At 40.0% G+C, this 16471-nt stretch overlaps 2 protein-coding genes and 1 long non-coding RNA gene across 3 annotated transcripts in view; 2 read left to right on the forward strand and 1 right to left on the reverse strand.

The window, feature by feature from the left end:
* Positions 1 to 855: 855 nt before the first annotated feature.
* Positions 856 to 16471, reverse strand: part of LOC134617031 (uncharacterized) — a 32783-nt gene continuing 17167 nt past the window's right edge. Inside the window, exons 3-6 of the mRNA XM_063462181.1 lie at positions 3776 to 3823; positions 1795 to 2106; positions 1588 to 1662; positions 856 to 1228 (exon numbers count right to left, since the gene is read on the reverse strand). Coding sequence (XP_063318251.1) covers positions 1080 to 1228; positions 1588 to 1662; positions 1795 to 2106; positions 3776 to 3823 — 584 coding nt within the window. The 3' untranslated portion in view covers positions 856 to 1079. The remainder of the gene's footprint in view (positions 1229 to 1587; positions 1663 to 1794; positions 2107 to 3775; positions 3824 to 16471) is intronic.
* On the forward strand, positions 10115 to 13878 carry LOC134617155 (uncharacterized). The gene is made up of 12 exons (XM_063462350.1): positions 10115 to 10171; positions 10289 to 10378; positions 10475 to 10653; positions 10749 to 10842; positions 11354 to 11710; positions 11806 to 11923; positions 11998 to 12089; positions 12205 to 12319; positions 12676 to 12777; positions 12973 to 13140; positions 13266 to 13421; positions 13664 to 13878. Exons 1-12 carry the CDS (start codon positions 10115 to 10117, stop codon positions 13876 to 13878), a joined length of 1743 nt encoding a protein of 580 aa, XP_063318420.1.
* On the forward strand, positions 13062 to 13878 carry LOC135932216 (uncharacterized). The gene is made up of 3 exons (XR_010573332.1): positions 13062 to 13140; positions 13266 to 13421; positions 13664 to 13878. It is a non-coding gene; the product is annotated as an uncharacterized LOC135932216 (long non-coding RNA).

Raw genomic sequence — 16471 nt, forward strand, 5'->3', positions numbered from 1 at the left:
ACACAACAAGCTGCGACCACATTATTGTGTGTTTGCTGTTTGTGTGCTTTGTTTCCTGTTATGATAGCAGGCATACAGCCATGTTCTCAATGTCTCAGCTATCATTGATTATTTCTGCTTTTCCTCTTCTATTAGGCACTTCAACTCAATGAATGACACACAGAAAGATTTCATGACTGTGTTCTTCAAAATAAGGAGAATATGTTATCTGCATCTGAATGACTCATGTTGCCTTGTTTCTACTTTGTTTGCATATTTCTGCTTTTTGGAAACGATTTTCTGAATCATTCAGTAGTTTTTGTAATAATAATGACATTTAGCAACACTTCAAAATGATTCTCCAACATTTGCTGTTCAGACTTGATCTGTTCTTACGTGTGTGATATCCAGAATGAAAAACTCAGCTCAGCTAATAAAATGGGAGCTGAGCAGACTGCAGGGGCTTCATGGTCTCTCCTTTGATTCCATTAAAGTTCATTTGTCAGCTCTGAGTTGAGGATTTGAGCTGTTTCTCTCACAGGTGAAGAACACAGATCCTTCCTGGAATCATTCTTTAAGCAGAGTTCATGCTTGTAACTGTCATTGTGTTATTAAAGTGAAAAGCCACAGCTAACGGTGTGGAGGCTGCAGAGCAGAAACCCACACAGCCCGTCTGCTGCAGGAGAGCAAGTTTGGATACAGTCAGTTTGTGCTTCACTCACACGGGTTGTTGTTTATCACACAATGAAAGTAGAATCAAATTCTTCATCTTTAAATCTTTATTATTCACACTTACAAACACAACTACACTGTTTGACATTTGAAAATCAACCAAAAACAAATCAAAGAGAAAACTTGTGATAAAAATATACCTGATGATTTTTGTTACTACAATAAAAGTCACAATAAGTACAAAAAGAATTCTAACTCAGAGTAACAATACATGTAAAGATGTATTTATTTCAGATGATCTTCTAACTATTGAATAAAAAGGCAAAATAAGCACAACACATCATAACTAACATTTGTGATACTGATCAAAGTGATGAATGAGATGAATTGATGAGATTTGATGGTGAGAAAAGGCGAGCAGAAAACAGTCAGTCAGCATGTGTGCAGTTGGTGGACGCTCCCTTGTTTGTGAGGATCATCAGCAGAGAGAGTCCACAGCAGTACACCAGACTCTTCACTATCAGCACTGTGTACAGCAGGCAGAGCAGCTTCACCCTGCACTGAGACTGGAAGGACACTGAAGGACAGACAGACACAAAGAGACAGACAGACAGTCGGGTTATTCCTCTCAGATCAAGGAGAAAAAGTCCAAATAGAAACAGTCACAGCTTCTTCTTCAAGTGGATGAATTGATGTAGTGTTTGTGTCCACTTGGGGGCAGAAGAACTCCACAAGCAGCTAACAAACTGATCTCTGACATATTATGGTCTGTCTGCTGTTTGGTGCTGAGCAGCTAGTGTACAGTGGCTTTATCAGAGCTTGTTGGATGAAGATTTGATCAATTAGTGACACTTTAAGACTGAATCCCTAAACTTGTTCCAGCTCCCTCATTGGACATTGGAGCTGTCCATGCAGAGAGGCAGCAGGTGATCTTACAGTCAGCTGGCTGCAGAGCTGGCAGGTCTGCTGGCTCTCTCTCTGGAGGACAGGAGGCTGCTGGAGCTGGAAGCTCTGAAACAGAAAAGGAGTCAAATGTTTGGAGCTGCAGTGAGAAATGTCAGTCCTCTGCTCCTCTGCTCTCTTTGACAGCATCTCCACATGAAGCTGAATCACTGCTGAACACAGTCACCAAGCCTTCATTACCTTGTTGTGTTTGGGCCTCCACTGTGCCCCCCTCGTGCTTCACCCAGCAGCTGTATTTATATGTGTCAGAATCACTCCCATCAACCATCCTGATGGCAATGGTGCGTCCCGACTCTCTGAGCTCCAGCTGCTCTCCCTCAGCAGGGAGCAGCTCCTCCGCTTCTCCGCCGTTCTTCTTCTGTCTTTTCCAGGAGAACTGGACCAGAGGAGGAAACATGGCTGAGGCCACACACAGCAGGGAGCTGTTCCCCTCCAGGTGGGCTCTGGATGCTGCTGGGTACACGCTCACCACGGGCTTCACTACCTGCTCATCTGAAGTTTGACAGCAGCAACAAGCAGCACAGACACACATTCACACAGTCAGCAGCAGCTTCCAGCACTGCACTGCATTCAGTCTGATCCTGGAAACTACATGGACTCTGATCACTAAACTACTCATCAATACAAAGTTCACTACATACACTGGATTCAGCTTCATGTTTGCTTCATTCACCAGCATGTTTAAAAAGACAAACTGAATTATTTTCAGCTCCATTTGTCATGTGCTTGCTTGTTATTGTTTTAGGTAAAAATGTAATACAGTCTGATTTTAGAATATTTAGCTTCTTTTTCTTTATACAAGTGAAAATGTATTTTCCATATTAGTGCTTAGACACGATTTCTAACAAAGCAGACTTGTAGTGTGTTTTCTCACTTTCCCTCTTCCCCTTATTTTTTCTTTCCCTCTACTTTTCTTTATCTTTTCCAGTTCATGCATTTCCTTTTCCCATCCCCAGTCATGTATGTTCCAATTGTAATAACTTAAAAGTTAAAAAAATACTAATAAATAAATAAACAAAAAATAATGAAGAGCAATCAAGTTGACAGTATGGCACAGCCAAACTTGGAAAAATAAGTATGTTGGACTTTTTTCAGACAATAATTGTGCTACAGTTCCGAACAGTACAGGCAAATAAAACCCAAAAAAGAAACAGATACACACATACACACACAAAAACCAGACATACTCTTCTCTCCAAAAACACATTCATCTTTTTCATAATATACTGCACTAAAAATGAAATAAGCTATAATTGCACATGAATCAATTCAACCAATATAATTTACATTCTTGTTTTAATAGATTTTAATCATAAGAACCATATCTGTCTTCCAGACTTATTTCTTTGAAAATTCTTTAGTTGAAAAATTGGAAAATCCCAGCATTTTTTATTTTGTTACACAAAAAACTGTAGCACCAATTTAAACACAATTAAAAAATAATTGTTTAAAGAATGTGCTATTTTTTTTATTTTAAATACATAGTCCAAAAACATATTCAATGAAAATATTTGTCAAAAACATTTAGTAAATTTAAGTCATGTTAAATTTTTATTGTCATGTACAAATCCACACAAATGAGTTAACCTAAGAAAAACATAACTGATGTTACCAATGTGATTTTTTTCATACATTTTTACAACATCATATAACTTCTGAATTTTCTAATAATCGGTATCTGATTTAATCATTTTCTTAATAAAAGATTTTTTTGCAGTAGCAAAATAAGTTTTTTAACTCTTAAAAATATTTTTTTTTCTTCCACTACATAAAGTAAAAATTTCCTATCAATAAGTTTGTAGATTAATATTATTTCACCATAGTTTAGATTTACAGATTTATTGCTTCTTATTTTAACATCAAATATGATCTTGTGTTCAAATCCAGCAGATGGTGCAGAATTACTGAGATGATCAAATCCTAAATATTTGTAACATCACTAATATTTGCAGAAATAAAGAATAACTTTAGTTGTTCAGTGAGATTTCAACATGTTTTCAGAGATTATTGAGCTTTTCTTATGTAACAATGGCTGCAGATGAATTCTCTACTAATGATGAAAAAACTAACATGTAAAGCCTGAAGCAGCAGAAACTGACTTTAAACACATTTTCAGCTTCTACAATAAAACAACTGAAGGAAAATAAATGTTTGTTCTTACCTGTTACAGACAGTTTAGTTCCAGAGCCAAAGATGGGGTAGACGTTTCCTCCCACAGTGAGACAGACTGCTACAAAAACCTGTCTGCTGTTGAATGTGTCAGCTGAGGTGAATGAGTCCAAATGAGGAAGCAGGATCATATTTCAGCTCCATGATGTGTTTCTCTAATGTTCATATCAACATGACTGTCTCTTCTTCTCTTTTCTTTTAGCCACACTAGCAGCACAGCTCTGATGTTAATGTCAGTCTGTTGCTCAGTCCACTACTTTAGTCCACATGAATGTGATGAGTCTCTGATGTCTTTCTGATGTGGTTTTGTTGCGTCCTTCAAACCACACCTGGTGTATTTTGGAAGTGAAACATGTTGGTCTGCACAGGCTCTTCTATTTTCAACACTGACAGGATTTCCTTTGCTGTTTCTTCTGTCCTGCACATTTTCCTCTGTTTTGTGCAACTTGATGGAGCTTCTGTAAAAAATAGAGTCACAGTTATTTTTAGTGGTGCAGAGCAAAGAGATGCTTCAAGGATGCTTCTGAAATGTGCTGTGGCATGTCTGCTGCAATCATCAGTGTTACATTGTGTGGCCTCAATCAGCTCCAGCAGCCTAGTAGGACCCAAAGCAGTCACTAGGCCAAACTGCCAAACCCCACTGACACACATCACAAATGCCACACTCACAGAGAGACAAAGATAGAAAACAGAGGGAGGAAAGATAGATGGTGGGTAGGCAGCAGAGGATCAGGGGACCATAACACCATCTTACACAGTTATTAACTAATGAGCTCATTGACTAATCTGAAACATCACTTTGATTTTTCTAACAGCCACATTGGAATTTCAGCTCACAGTGGATCTGCAACATGAGCAGCTGAAGACCTTCAAGAGCTGAACTTGAAGATTTAAACACACTTGGGTTAAACACAAAGTTGTACTTCAGAAACTGTGGCAAAATCGTTCAAGGGCAACAACGTCAGGTTAATAGTGACCATCAAAAATCTAATCTCAGTTCAACATATATATTGTTAAATGGCATGTTTTAGAGAGGAGTCCTAAAAACCTGATGCAGGTCCAGCAGTTTTGTCTGGAGGAATGGGACAAAATCCCAGAAACTCACTGAGAGAAGCTTGTGGAAGAACACAAAACAACATTTAGCTCAGGATCAAAGATTTTAACACTGATGCTTTTGCAGTCGTGGTCTTAAACATCTGGGCCCCATTTCAAGAGCTCAAAAGAAGTGCTTGTGAGAAAGGGGGGAAAAAGGATGTCTGTAACTGGATGTTTTTGATTTCAGTTTAAATCTATTTTGTTAAGTTTCACACAATAGAGATAACATAAAAATAATCTGAGGAATTTTCTTAATTCCTATTAATTTCTAATGTGAAATTATGTCATTATTGCAACAGAATGAGGAGAAACATCACTGTTCTCAACAACTACAACAGTGCACCGAAGGAAATATACGCATGTCCTCAAACTAACAAAAGTAACACTTTAGTTTGTTTGGGAATGAAAAGACTGAATGAGCACAGATGAAATCTAAAGGAAAACTGCAAGAAGTTTCCTAGAAACTGTGATTTGTGCTTGTTCAGAACCATGGACAGCTCACTGAAGGCCTGAACAACAAAAAGCACTAAGACAGACAGAGAGGGAGCCAAGTCAGACACTGGTACTTAAAAATACACACTGAGTAAAATAAGTCATTTATTCATTATTGATATTATCATAAATAATGAATAAATCAGTGCTCACTGTGATCAGTTGTTGGTATGATAAACTTCTCTCTCTACTTGCTACAATCATTTATACTGACACCATGAGTTGTACAGCAATGCTGAGCTTGTTTAAAAAATGAGGCTAAATTGTTGCTGCAAATGTAGCTCAGAATCTGCAGGCCAGCGATTTCTTTCACAGACACAGAACTGAACACAGCCACCAAGTGTTAACTGTCCTCAATATCCAGATCACCAAGTGTTCTCTCCATGTTTCCACAGCTGTCTTTCACTGTGGGATTTACAACCACCCTTTCCTTTGTTTTCCAGTGTGTTATTTATGATTTATGCATTTTATGAGCTTTTTTGTGTAATTGAAACACTTTACAAGACCTTAAATGATCACAAAAATTTGGTTTTGTTGTTTGTTGTCAAAGCGAAGAACAAAGAGAGCAACACATAACACACACCTTTCTCTGTGGATGTCCAACCAGGCTAAGGAACACGCTGCCCACTTTGTAAAAGTTGTAGTTCAGGAATCTGACACTTTCCACACAACAGTCCCAGCAAGTGTTGAACATGGCCTTGTGGGTCATCTGTGGGATGTTCTCTTTAAAAATCTCTAATCTCTGTGTTGACGTGCTGAATAATATGTAAGCTTGATTTGAGAACAAAGCTCAACACAACAGTCAGTCGTCATTGTCAGGTATGGAGGGGGAAAAGTAGCAGAAGTCTTGGCAGAAGACAATGTTCATGCTGATGGACGTCATCCAAGTGACCCCTAGTGTTTTTAAAAGAAAATGCAAATCAAAGTTACCATCACATAAAATATGAGCAAATATCAGAAAATGACAATGATACGATTTTGGTGATTTGTTTTCCCTTTCAGTCAGACAGAGGGAGATCTTGTTGGAAGTCTAGGAACCTTTAATTAGGTCCACTCCACCTATGCATGTGAGTAAAAACACAGGGACACCAGTATGAGGGTCACCATTTTGGTTTGGAGTCAGATACATTGTTATAATTTGTTAGTGTACCTGTGCAGCTATTTCAGCTGTTTCAGGCGTGTAATTGTTGATCTCTAATTTAGGAAATATAATCACTCATCTACCAGCTTTCTGTTCATTACATTACTACCACTTTCACACGCTGTCAGTTATCCCAGTCCATTATCCTAGTCCAATCATCTTCCCGCTCACCTTCTTTTAGCCAGTCAGGCTTCACTCTGCATGATTTAAATTTCCGAGCTCTGTCATTCTGCCTTTCAGACTCTCACTCATGCAACCCAGCTCCTCCCCTTTCCACCTTACCCGACACTCAGAGCTCCATCCAAGCCTCAGTCTTCATCTTCACCACCACCAGTATCTAGACTTCAGGTGGTCCTGTACTACTTCTTATCACCGCTTGCATTCCATTCTGTTATGATGGGTCCAAAGACCAGTCACCTGATATATTATTTAATTTCACATAATTCATTTATCAGCACATAATTTATTACGTTAAATAAGCTAAGTAATCATAATTCGTGGCTAAAAATATATTATTTTATAATACTTTAAATAGTTCATTTCATATTTTAAGATGTTGCATAGCTTAGGGAGAAAGGATTAAAAATATTCCTAAAACAAATTAGCATTCTGTTGTAAAAACAAGGGTAATGTCATGATGATGTCAGTAACCTGAAGTCCCCAAAAGTTGATTCTGTTCATCTGGACGTAGCATTTTGTGGGAGAAACGTTTCGTCACTCATCCAAGTGACTCCTTCAGTCTCAGCTAACTGCAGTCTTCCCCAATCTTATAAACAGGTAGTCCGTAAGAGATTACAGGATGACACCAACCTCAGCAGCAGGACCACTCTCAGCATCGACCAAGTGTGTTTGAACTGTGTCTTCATTCCACCTACTTCACATACAAGGGTCAGTTCTACAGGCAGAAACATGGGTGTGCCATGGGCTCCCCAGTTTCACCCATCGTGGCCAATTTATAAATGGAAGAAGTGGAAAAGAGGGCTTTGCTATCCTACAACCCGTTCTCACTCCCGAGGCGTAAAATACTGACGATTTGTCACGTCCCTTAACTTCTCATGCTGACGCTAAAGGTACCCTTCCACGTTTTTATGTGACGCTGTGGGTTGTCAATTCATTCCAATATGATCCCGCTCGCGGCGATCAGAGACGCTTCAAGCAGAGGCTCCAGCCATCCATTTACACCAAATAATAACCCCGTCACGGCGAAACATGACGCCGTGAAGCACAATCTAACTATAGAACCGGGGACCCTCTCCGCGAACGGGTTTTTCTCCCGAATTTAATGCTTTCTTTTAATGACATCGTTAACATTTCTCAACAAAAACACATGAAAGTATCACTGATAATTCAACAATAAAATCGCTTCATGTTGTGGCCATCACACAGTGTTTTTCAAAGTGATTCACGATCTGAAAGTGCGCAGATTTAACGTACATAATCCTTTGTTAGGTTTATTATTTTCATTTCACACGTAAAACACATTTATAGATTAATTCACCACTCCTGTTAGTTTTGGATGCGCTCGGCTCCAACCAATCAGACGCAACCGGTGTAAGCAAAGGATGATGGGAGAACGGAGAGACCCATTTATAAGAATAAGAAAATGAGGCGGAACTGATTGATTCTAATGCAGGTATGTAAAAAATACATATATTTAAAGTAATACCTTGAAGTGTGTTTCAAAGTTTGTTTTTCATAAAAGCTTCAAACAAACAGAAGTGACTGATCTCGGAAACGATTTAATGCATTTAAAAATGGCTACAGCTACTGTCAGCATGCTTGCTAGGTAACCTACCTACACGTGGCTACTGCAGCATTAGCCATTTAATCAAACGATGGATTAAATCTGTTACAAACGTTAAAGGACTTGTGTGTTGCAAAATACCCTCACATGGTGCGTAAAGCAGTTTTTGCGCTAAGAGTTCTGCTAGCTCGTTATAAACGGCTGATGCTAACGTTAATTGCTAACGTTAACCGGAGCACCAAGACTGAAAATCATTTGAGTTGCGTTAGTTATGTGTTTATGTCACTGAGTTCTGCAAAATCTCTTTCCTCTTTAGCTTGAAAATGAGTGATTCAGAGGATCCCGAGCTGGAGGAAGAGCTTCAGGCTGCTGACGAACTCCTTCAAGATATGCAGGTAAAGTAAACGTTATATTATTAATTTTTATTAATTTTATTTTATTTTATTTTATTTTATTAATAATTTTTTTAAATAAATTTTTATATATGTGTATATACAAGTTTATGTCAAATTAAGTTGGTTAACTTAAGATGTTTGATAATCTTTGCTTTAATCATAGACTGTATTTTAGGTGTTCCCTTTGTTCCTTGTTAATTGGTAGAATGATGCACAGAGTGAACCTCAGCCAAGACCAGTGCGCTGGAAAAAACGTGACAGACAGGGAGATTTTATTCCTCAAAGGCCATCAACCAGTCGAAGTACTACTTGCATGCCAGGTGGTCAGTGTTCACACAACCATTGGTTTTATCTCACAACTTGTTTTCACCAAACAATTTCAGTAATTAAATATTCTTCAATCTCTTTTTTCCCCCCAGTGTCCAGAGATCAGCATCAATGTCCACGTGAAGAAACTAGTTATGTTACCAGTGTCAACCCAACAAAAGGTACTTTACCTTCTTGTATATATTGTGATTTCTGTTTACTTTTATATTTGTTGTTATAGTTGAGTTAGGCAGGGCTTTTGTGCAGTCCTAAGAAACATACTGCCTAGGGTGTTTTTCACTATGTGGAAGAGTTTCTTCCTTTCTTTCTTTTTTTTTTTCTGTTAGTGTATGGAACTGAGGTGCTTCGTCAGGAGCTCCTTCAGTTGGTGGAGGATGGAGAAGAGGACGCAGCCATGACTTGTGAGACGTCGTCTGAGTCAGCTGCTACTCACTGGGCGATCAGAAATATGGTGTCCTCGCAAAAGTGGAAAGAGGCCAGGCCTTGTCTTATAGACAATATGTTAGCTACTCTGGATCCACAGTCACACCGTGTGTGTCAGTGTGGCAAACAAGTAGTTGTGAGGTGTCTGGACTGCCTGCCTCTTCCATTCCTTTGTGCTGACTGTGATATTGCAGTTCACACACGCTTTGTCCTGCACAACAGAGAGGCAGTAACAGGAGGGTTTTTGCAGCCTTCATCAGAGTTTCACAAGCCAATTGGTACGGTTTTTAAGTCTTATGCGTTTCTTGCTATGTACTATGAGTGGGTGCTGTTATTGTATATTTATTGTGTATCAGTTAATTTCCAATTCTTTTTATATATATATTGTGTGTTTTAATGTTAGTTCGGCTGTTGCCTGTCCAAAGGCCAGACCATGTGTGTGACTGCCCAGCAGGTAACGTTGAGGTTTCACCCGGCTCAATTGTGGCTCTTGTAACCATAAATGGTAAGTTGCCCTTTTGTCACACACTGCATACACAATAGATGTGTTTGGAGGTTTAATTGCAAATTGTGCATTGCTATCTTGGTTTGAATTGCCCTCGGCCCGCAGTATGTATGTATGTGGGCACCTGTCAAAGGTCATTTGGATTTACCAGATCAATTTGAAAACAACATGAAATCTTCACAACATGAAAAAAATGAATGCTTTGAGCCATGACTGAATTTATCCTTATCCTTCCTAAAGGTCGTTATAACCTTGCACTGCCAGTGGTGAGATGCACCAGCTGTGGCCTAATGTGGTCCCCCTCAGTTAAGGACATCCTGGGTAGTGGATATTGGCCTGGCACCTTAAATTTCTGCACCCTGTTTTCAATGGATGTCTTTCAGTCTTTCTATGACATTAAGAAGGCTGCACCAGGGATGTCACTTAAGGCATTTGTCAAAATGCTGGATGAACAAACAGCCCATTTTGGAAGGGTGAGTTTCTAAATTTGCCAAGTTTAAGGAAATTGTGCAAATCAATGTTTATGATGACTGTCCTTGAATATTCTGTTGTATGCCCTCTATTAAAAGACTGGCCGAATATCAGCTGATGCCTTCAGTAGAAGTTTCTTGGAGTGGAGTGCTGTAAAGTTTGAGGTGGACAGGATGTGCAAGGAGCCATGCTTTAGCTGCCCTGCCTGCACTCCAGACATGCTTGCCGTCTCAGTTGATGGAAACCGTAAGCTTTATCGCTTTCAATCTAATGCAAGGTACGTTATGCATTGTGTACATAAATCAAATATGGATTTGTAGAAAAATGTATTTTAATGTTTCTTTTCAAACAACTGTCACTGTGTTTGTCCAGCACTTCAGAGCAGGGGAACTTTGAAGGTGTCTTCATTGAAAAAGATGAGGACGTTGCTGAGTTTGTGAAATACATCCAGAGACATACAAATCATGTAAGATACACATATATATATATATATATATATATATATATATATATATATATATATATATATATATATATATATATATATATATATATATATATATATATATATATATATATATTAGTGCTGTTAGCGTTAATCTTGTTAAAATGACGTTAATGCCATAACCATATACACATTCGTGTGTATATGGTTGTGTGTGTGTGTGTGTGTGTGTGTGTGTATACATATATGGATGGGTGGATATTTATTTTATTTTTCTCTTGGTGTTGTCGTAATATTATTTACTTTACTTTATCTTAATGTATACTTTCTTTTGTCACCATGTGTATTTAAAAAAACAAACAAAAACAACATGATTTTTATTTTGTGTTATCAGTGCTGTCCTGGGGAGATATGAGGTCTTGTGTGACTTAACACTAATTCAGCTAATTGTTATGCATTTGTTTTAAAAAGTTTGTCCCTGATAGGGCTTAATCATGTCATGTCTTTTATGTTAAAATCTTTGAGTGTATAGGTCCCGGGGAAAGGGTTGTGCGGATCTTCATCTTGGACTGCAGCAAAGGAGTCGTCCAAAAAGTCCACTGGGAAGTTGGATGAAGAGGGCATGGAAATAGCTGTTTGTCGCCACGGAGTCCTCTTAGCTGCATTGAACATGTTTCGAGGGGAGATCTTTGCTTACCCCCTTTTTCTCCAGAGGAAGTTGGCAGCTAACGTCCCAGGACATATTGCGTTCCTTTGCTCCGATGTGGCCTGTAAATATTTCCCCTATTTAACCAAGGTGGCTCAGCAGTGCCCTGAGCTGAGGAACCTCTTGTCAATGCGTCCTTTTCTCTCCGTCATGCATGCAAAGGCTCACACTTGGAAATGCGAGGTATACTGCAGCTTGTAGTTTTGGATTAGTTTGAGACATTTTGTTATAAGGTTGAATGAATTCAGCAGTCATGTATTGTGACCTCCTTTCTATAGATCAAATGGGGAGGTGCGTTTCAGGATGGGGCCGGTTCAACAGTTGGAGAAGAGGTGGAACAAGTAAACAGTTTCCTGTCTAGGGCGGCCATCACAACGAAGTACATGTCTAAAGCAGGTATGTGTTCGTGTCTGAGATTCCACTCAGTATCTTGCTCATTAATTCTTATTTGTATACTAACTGAAATGCAGGGCGAACAGACATGCTGACCCTCCTGGCTTTGGGTTGGAACAAAAGGAAAGTGGAACAACTGGGCCGCAGTTTGAGCCAGAGATATCTCAAGGTGATTTTTTTTTTTTTTTTTTTCAAAAAACATTTTAATGTGTGTGGTAATGGGGGGAAAAACACCTGTACTCTAAAAACATCAATGTGAATGACATTTATTAATGTATTCTTAGATCATAAGGATCCTTAGAGAACAAGTGGAGAGCCTGAATGCGACCAAAAATGAGCTGGGTGTGGATGACGACACACTGCAGCAATGGGTGGCCGATGTGCAGAAATGGGCTGAAGGTGAGTCTCAATATAATGCACCATAGGACCCACCATGGCCTCATTAAAGAACTTAAGGTAGAGTTAATATCTTTCTGACAGTGTCAACAAACAATGAAAAATAAGTTTTGTACAAGCAGAATTTATGGCAGAGTTGTTGCGTTTCATCAAATTGGATTGAACCTGGGTTGAAATGATGTCGTACTAGTTGGTTTTATAAACCTGAACACCGACATACTTGTTATCTAATGATAATGCAGCACATGAAGGCTACAGATGTCTTATAATGAATGTCATCAAGTCAGTGATTACAGAGTCCACTGTAGTTTGGTGACTGTTACTCATCCTGTATTCTGATTAATATTCCTCTCACTTAGAAAGTGATCAAACTGATGGCAGCCTTGGAGCGTTGCAGGCACGAATAGAGGAGCTTGTCGTCATCATCAGAGTGCGAACACAAAGTCTTTACAGACAAAATGGTACGTCCCAGTTTCTTTGAAATGGACCGTTTGATACTTAGTTTGTACAGCTACTTTGTAAACAGAATAAAATCAGATCCAGGTTTGTTTAATCTGGATGTGATGCATGTTCTAGCAAACAAATTGATGAGTGTAGATTAAAATGTAAATATATACATTATGTGAAGGTGTGAATTTTTTTATGATTATTTACAGATAGCAACAAGAGGCGACACAGAATTCGCAAGGTCATCTTAGTTGAGAAGAAACGCTTGGCGGCTGCTGTTGACGACTACAACAAGCTTGCTGAACCAACAAAGCAAATCGTATCCAGTGATGCCCTCATCCAGACCGATATTTGGCTCTGGCAGAGCACAAGTGAACGTAAGCTCTTGATTTATAAATATCCTTTTTAAACAAACTCCCAGCATCTGAGCAGTAGTTGAATGTTTGGTTCTTGAGTCATAACGTGCTACTATGTTTTCCCATCTGATGATGTTAAACTGTAGCTGCTGCAGACCTCCAGACAAAGAGAAAGGTCTTTGAGAAGGTGATGGCTGTGAGGCGCCTGAGAGAGGAGGAGATGATGCTTTGCAGGGAGATGCGGCATCACTGGACAGTGTTGCGAATGCGATCTGTGGTGTTGGGGACAATTTCCTCAGACTGTAAGCACTTTATTTATTTATTCATTTTTTGACGAATCGATTGAAAATAAGAGCAGATGCTAAAGTCTTACTGGATCTTTTACCTATATCTAGATTGCTAGCTAACACTGCCTTCTCCCTTTAAAAAAAAGTTTAATTACAGGATCCTAATTCCTTGTGTTTATGAGGTGAGGGTTTTTTTTTTTTTTTTTGGTTTGTTTTTCTTACTTCACTCATATTTATTTGTTTTGTTCTTTTTACAGCCTCCCTTGTTGGCATGTCGGCGGATGCACAGAAGGGACTCCATAGCCTGGTTTTAAAAAAACAAAGTGAACTGAAAGCTGAAATGCTCAAAGTAAAGGACATGTACAAGAGAATCCTCAGCTACCAACCACTCCTGGAAATGGACTCGGAGGAGGAGGAAGACATTCCAGACGATGCCACTGAGAGTGATTTGAGCACTTCTGATGAAGACTGATTGTGTCATCCTTGATGTTATTTTTGGTAAAATAAAAAGTTAATCACATCTCTGTTTAATGTGATTTTTCAACAGACATTTTACATTTTGAGAAGAAAAATGGAATTTCCTTGGTGCAGTTGTTTACCCATAATCATGCTTTCCCATGTAATTTAATGACTAGTGTACATGTTCAGATAGACTAACATAATTTAATTTATGGGATGCTTTCTGGGCTGCTCAAATTATCACAAAATTTAAAAGCACGAGGCAGCACACTCACAAGTAAATTTTTTGTTCAGTGTTTTGTCGAAGAAATCAGCAAGTACAATTGATATGTTTGCTGTAGCGGTATGTTTGTTAAGAAGCATGCCAGCACACTGGTGAACTGACAGTCCCCGAATGCACCCGAGCCACTGACTCGCCCCAGAGCAAATGAAATTGCTTATCTAGAAAGACAACCGTCATCAAAGAAGAAGTAAAAGAGTAGGAAACAAATGGTAAGGGAAGGTACTGTGCAGTAGGAAAGAAAGGCCAGAGCCGTGCAAAATGACCTCCGGCAGGCCACAAATGTGCACGTCTGCTCAAACGGTCAGAAATGGACTCCATGAGGGTGGTATGAGGGCCCGACTCCTGCCCTGTGCTCCTCACAGATGAAAGCAGGTTCACACTGAGCACTTGGGACAGAGTCTGGAGACGCCGTGAAGAACCTTCTGCTGCCTGCAACATCCTACAGCATGCCGGTTTGGCATTGGGTCAGTTTTGGTGTGGGGTGGCATCTCTTTGGGGACCGCACAGCCCTCCATGTGTTCGGCAGAGGTAGCCTGACTGCCATTAGGTACTGAGATGAGATGCTCAGACCCCTTGTGAGATCATATGCTGGTGCGGTTGGCCCCGGGTGCCTCCTAATGCAAGACAATGCTAGACCTCATATGGCTGGAGTGTGTCAGCAGTTCCTGCAAGACGAAGGCATTGATGCTGTGGACTGGCCCGCCCATTCCCCAGACCTGAATCCAATTGAGGACATCTGGGACATCATGTCTCGCTCCATCCACCAACTGCACCACAAAATGTCCAGGAGTCTGGGAGGAGATCCCTCAGGAGAGCATCTGCCACTTCATCAGGAGCATGCCCAGGTGTTGTAGGGAGGTCATACAGGCATGTGGAGGCCACACAGACTAGTGAGCCTCATTTTGACATGTTTTAAGGACATTACATAAAACCAGATTAATGATTCTGTATTGCATTGATCAAGGAACCAACCCAATAGGAGCTAAAGGAATCCTCTTGATATTACTTCACTCAGTAAGTTTATATTATCTTTAATGTGCATTTTCTTCATCAGTTCAGGGGTGCCCAATCCCGGTCCTCGAGAGCTACCGTCCTGCAGCTTTTAGATGCATCCTTGTTCCCACACACCCGAATCAAGTGAATGGCTTGCTATCAGGCCTTTGCCAAACATGATGGCATGCTGAAGAGGTAATCAAACTAGGGATGCACCGATACCGATACTGGTATCGGGTATCGGGGCCGATACTGTAAAATGTGTGCGTACTCGTACTCGTAAAAGTTAACCGATACCATGAACCGATACTAATGTAGCCCGGATGGGAATTTGGGAGTGGATACTCACAATTCCCATGGACTTAAACGCCACGGTAACATAAGGTGTTCACAGTTGATGTTATGTGATGTAACTCTACCCTGAATATAATTTGCCCTGTAATATGTCGCAAGGTAAATACAGGTAATTAGAGCAATCAAACTGTTATGTTAATCATAAAAGTATTATTTTATGGTATGTAACTCTGAAGGGAGTTAAAATATTTTTCAAAGTTCTCATTTTCTGGAGGCCTGTGAAGGTAGCATAAAACGGGACCTTGCATGGGGAGATGCACGAGGTTAGCTGAACCAAAGTGAGAGACTCGGCTAGTTTTACTGAGGTTAACCAGCACAAAAGAGTGTGTGACTAGAAAGCTGAGTGTGTGAGAGCTTCACAACAGAGTATGGGTGAAGTGACTTTTTGTTTCAATGGTCGCACCACCGTGCTGTGTTTCCAGCTACGACCGCCGAGGCTAAAGGCTAGCCCGGACTGCTTGGCTTCGCCAAGGAGGCAGCCGCTATGGACTGTCGGAGAGCTGGACAGTGACGGGCTAACGCGCTGTAGCAGAGACAGCATCGGGTCCGCAGGGAGTGGATTTAGTGTGGGACTCGTGAACGGCGACCTACCGAGCAACGGAACTGTAAGTCAGACTTTTGTGCTGTTACTGGGGAGAAGAGGATTTTTCTCCATCGTCCGGCGTGAGCAGCAAACAGGCCTGCAACAAGTGTGGGTGTGTGTGGGGCCCATGTGTGAATATTGTGTGTTTAGTGGATTTATATAACGTGTTTTGGAGTGTATATTAGTGAGTCACTTACCAAAAGGTGATAACATAAGTTGGGTTGTTTAATATAATTTGAAAGGGAATTATGTCATTTATACAGTGTATTTCATTTGGTTAAGGAATTGGAATATCATTTGAGTTTAAAAAAGGGATGTGTTGTACAGTATCTGTCTCTGCCCTTACGTTCAGTAAGCGTTTTGTTTGGGTTAAAGAGTTGTCTGGGGTCGTTT

The sequence above is a fragment of the Pelmatolapia mariae genome, linkage group LG18, assembly GCF_036321145.2.
Source record: "Pelmatolapia mariae isolate MD_Pm_ZW linkage group LG18, Pm_UMD_F_2, whole genome shotgun sequence".
Classification (NCBI taxonomy): Eukaryota; Metazoa; Chordata; class Actinopteri; order Cichliformes; family Cichlidae; genus Pelmatolapia; species Pelmatolapia mariae.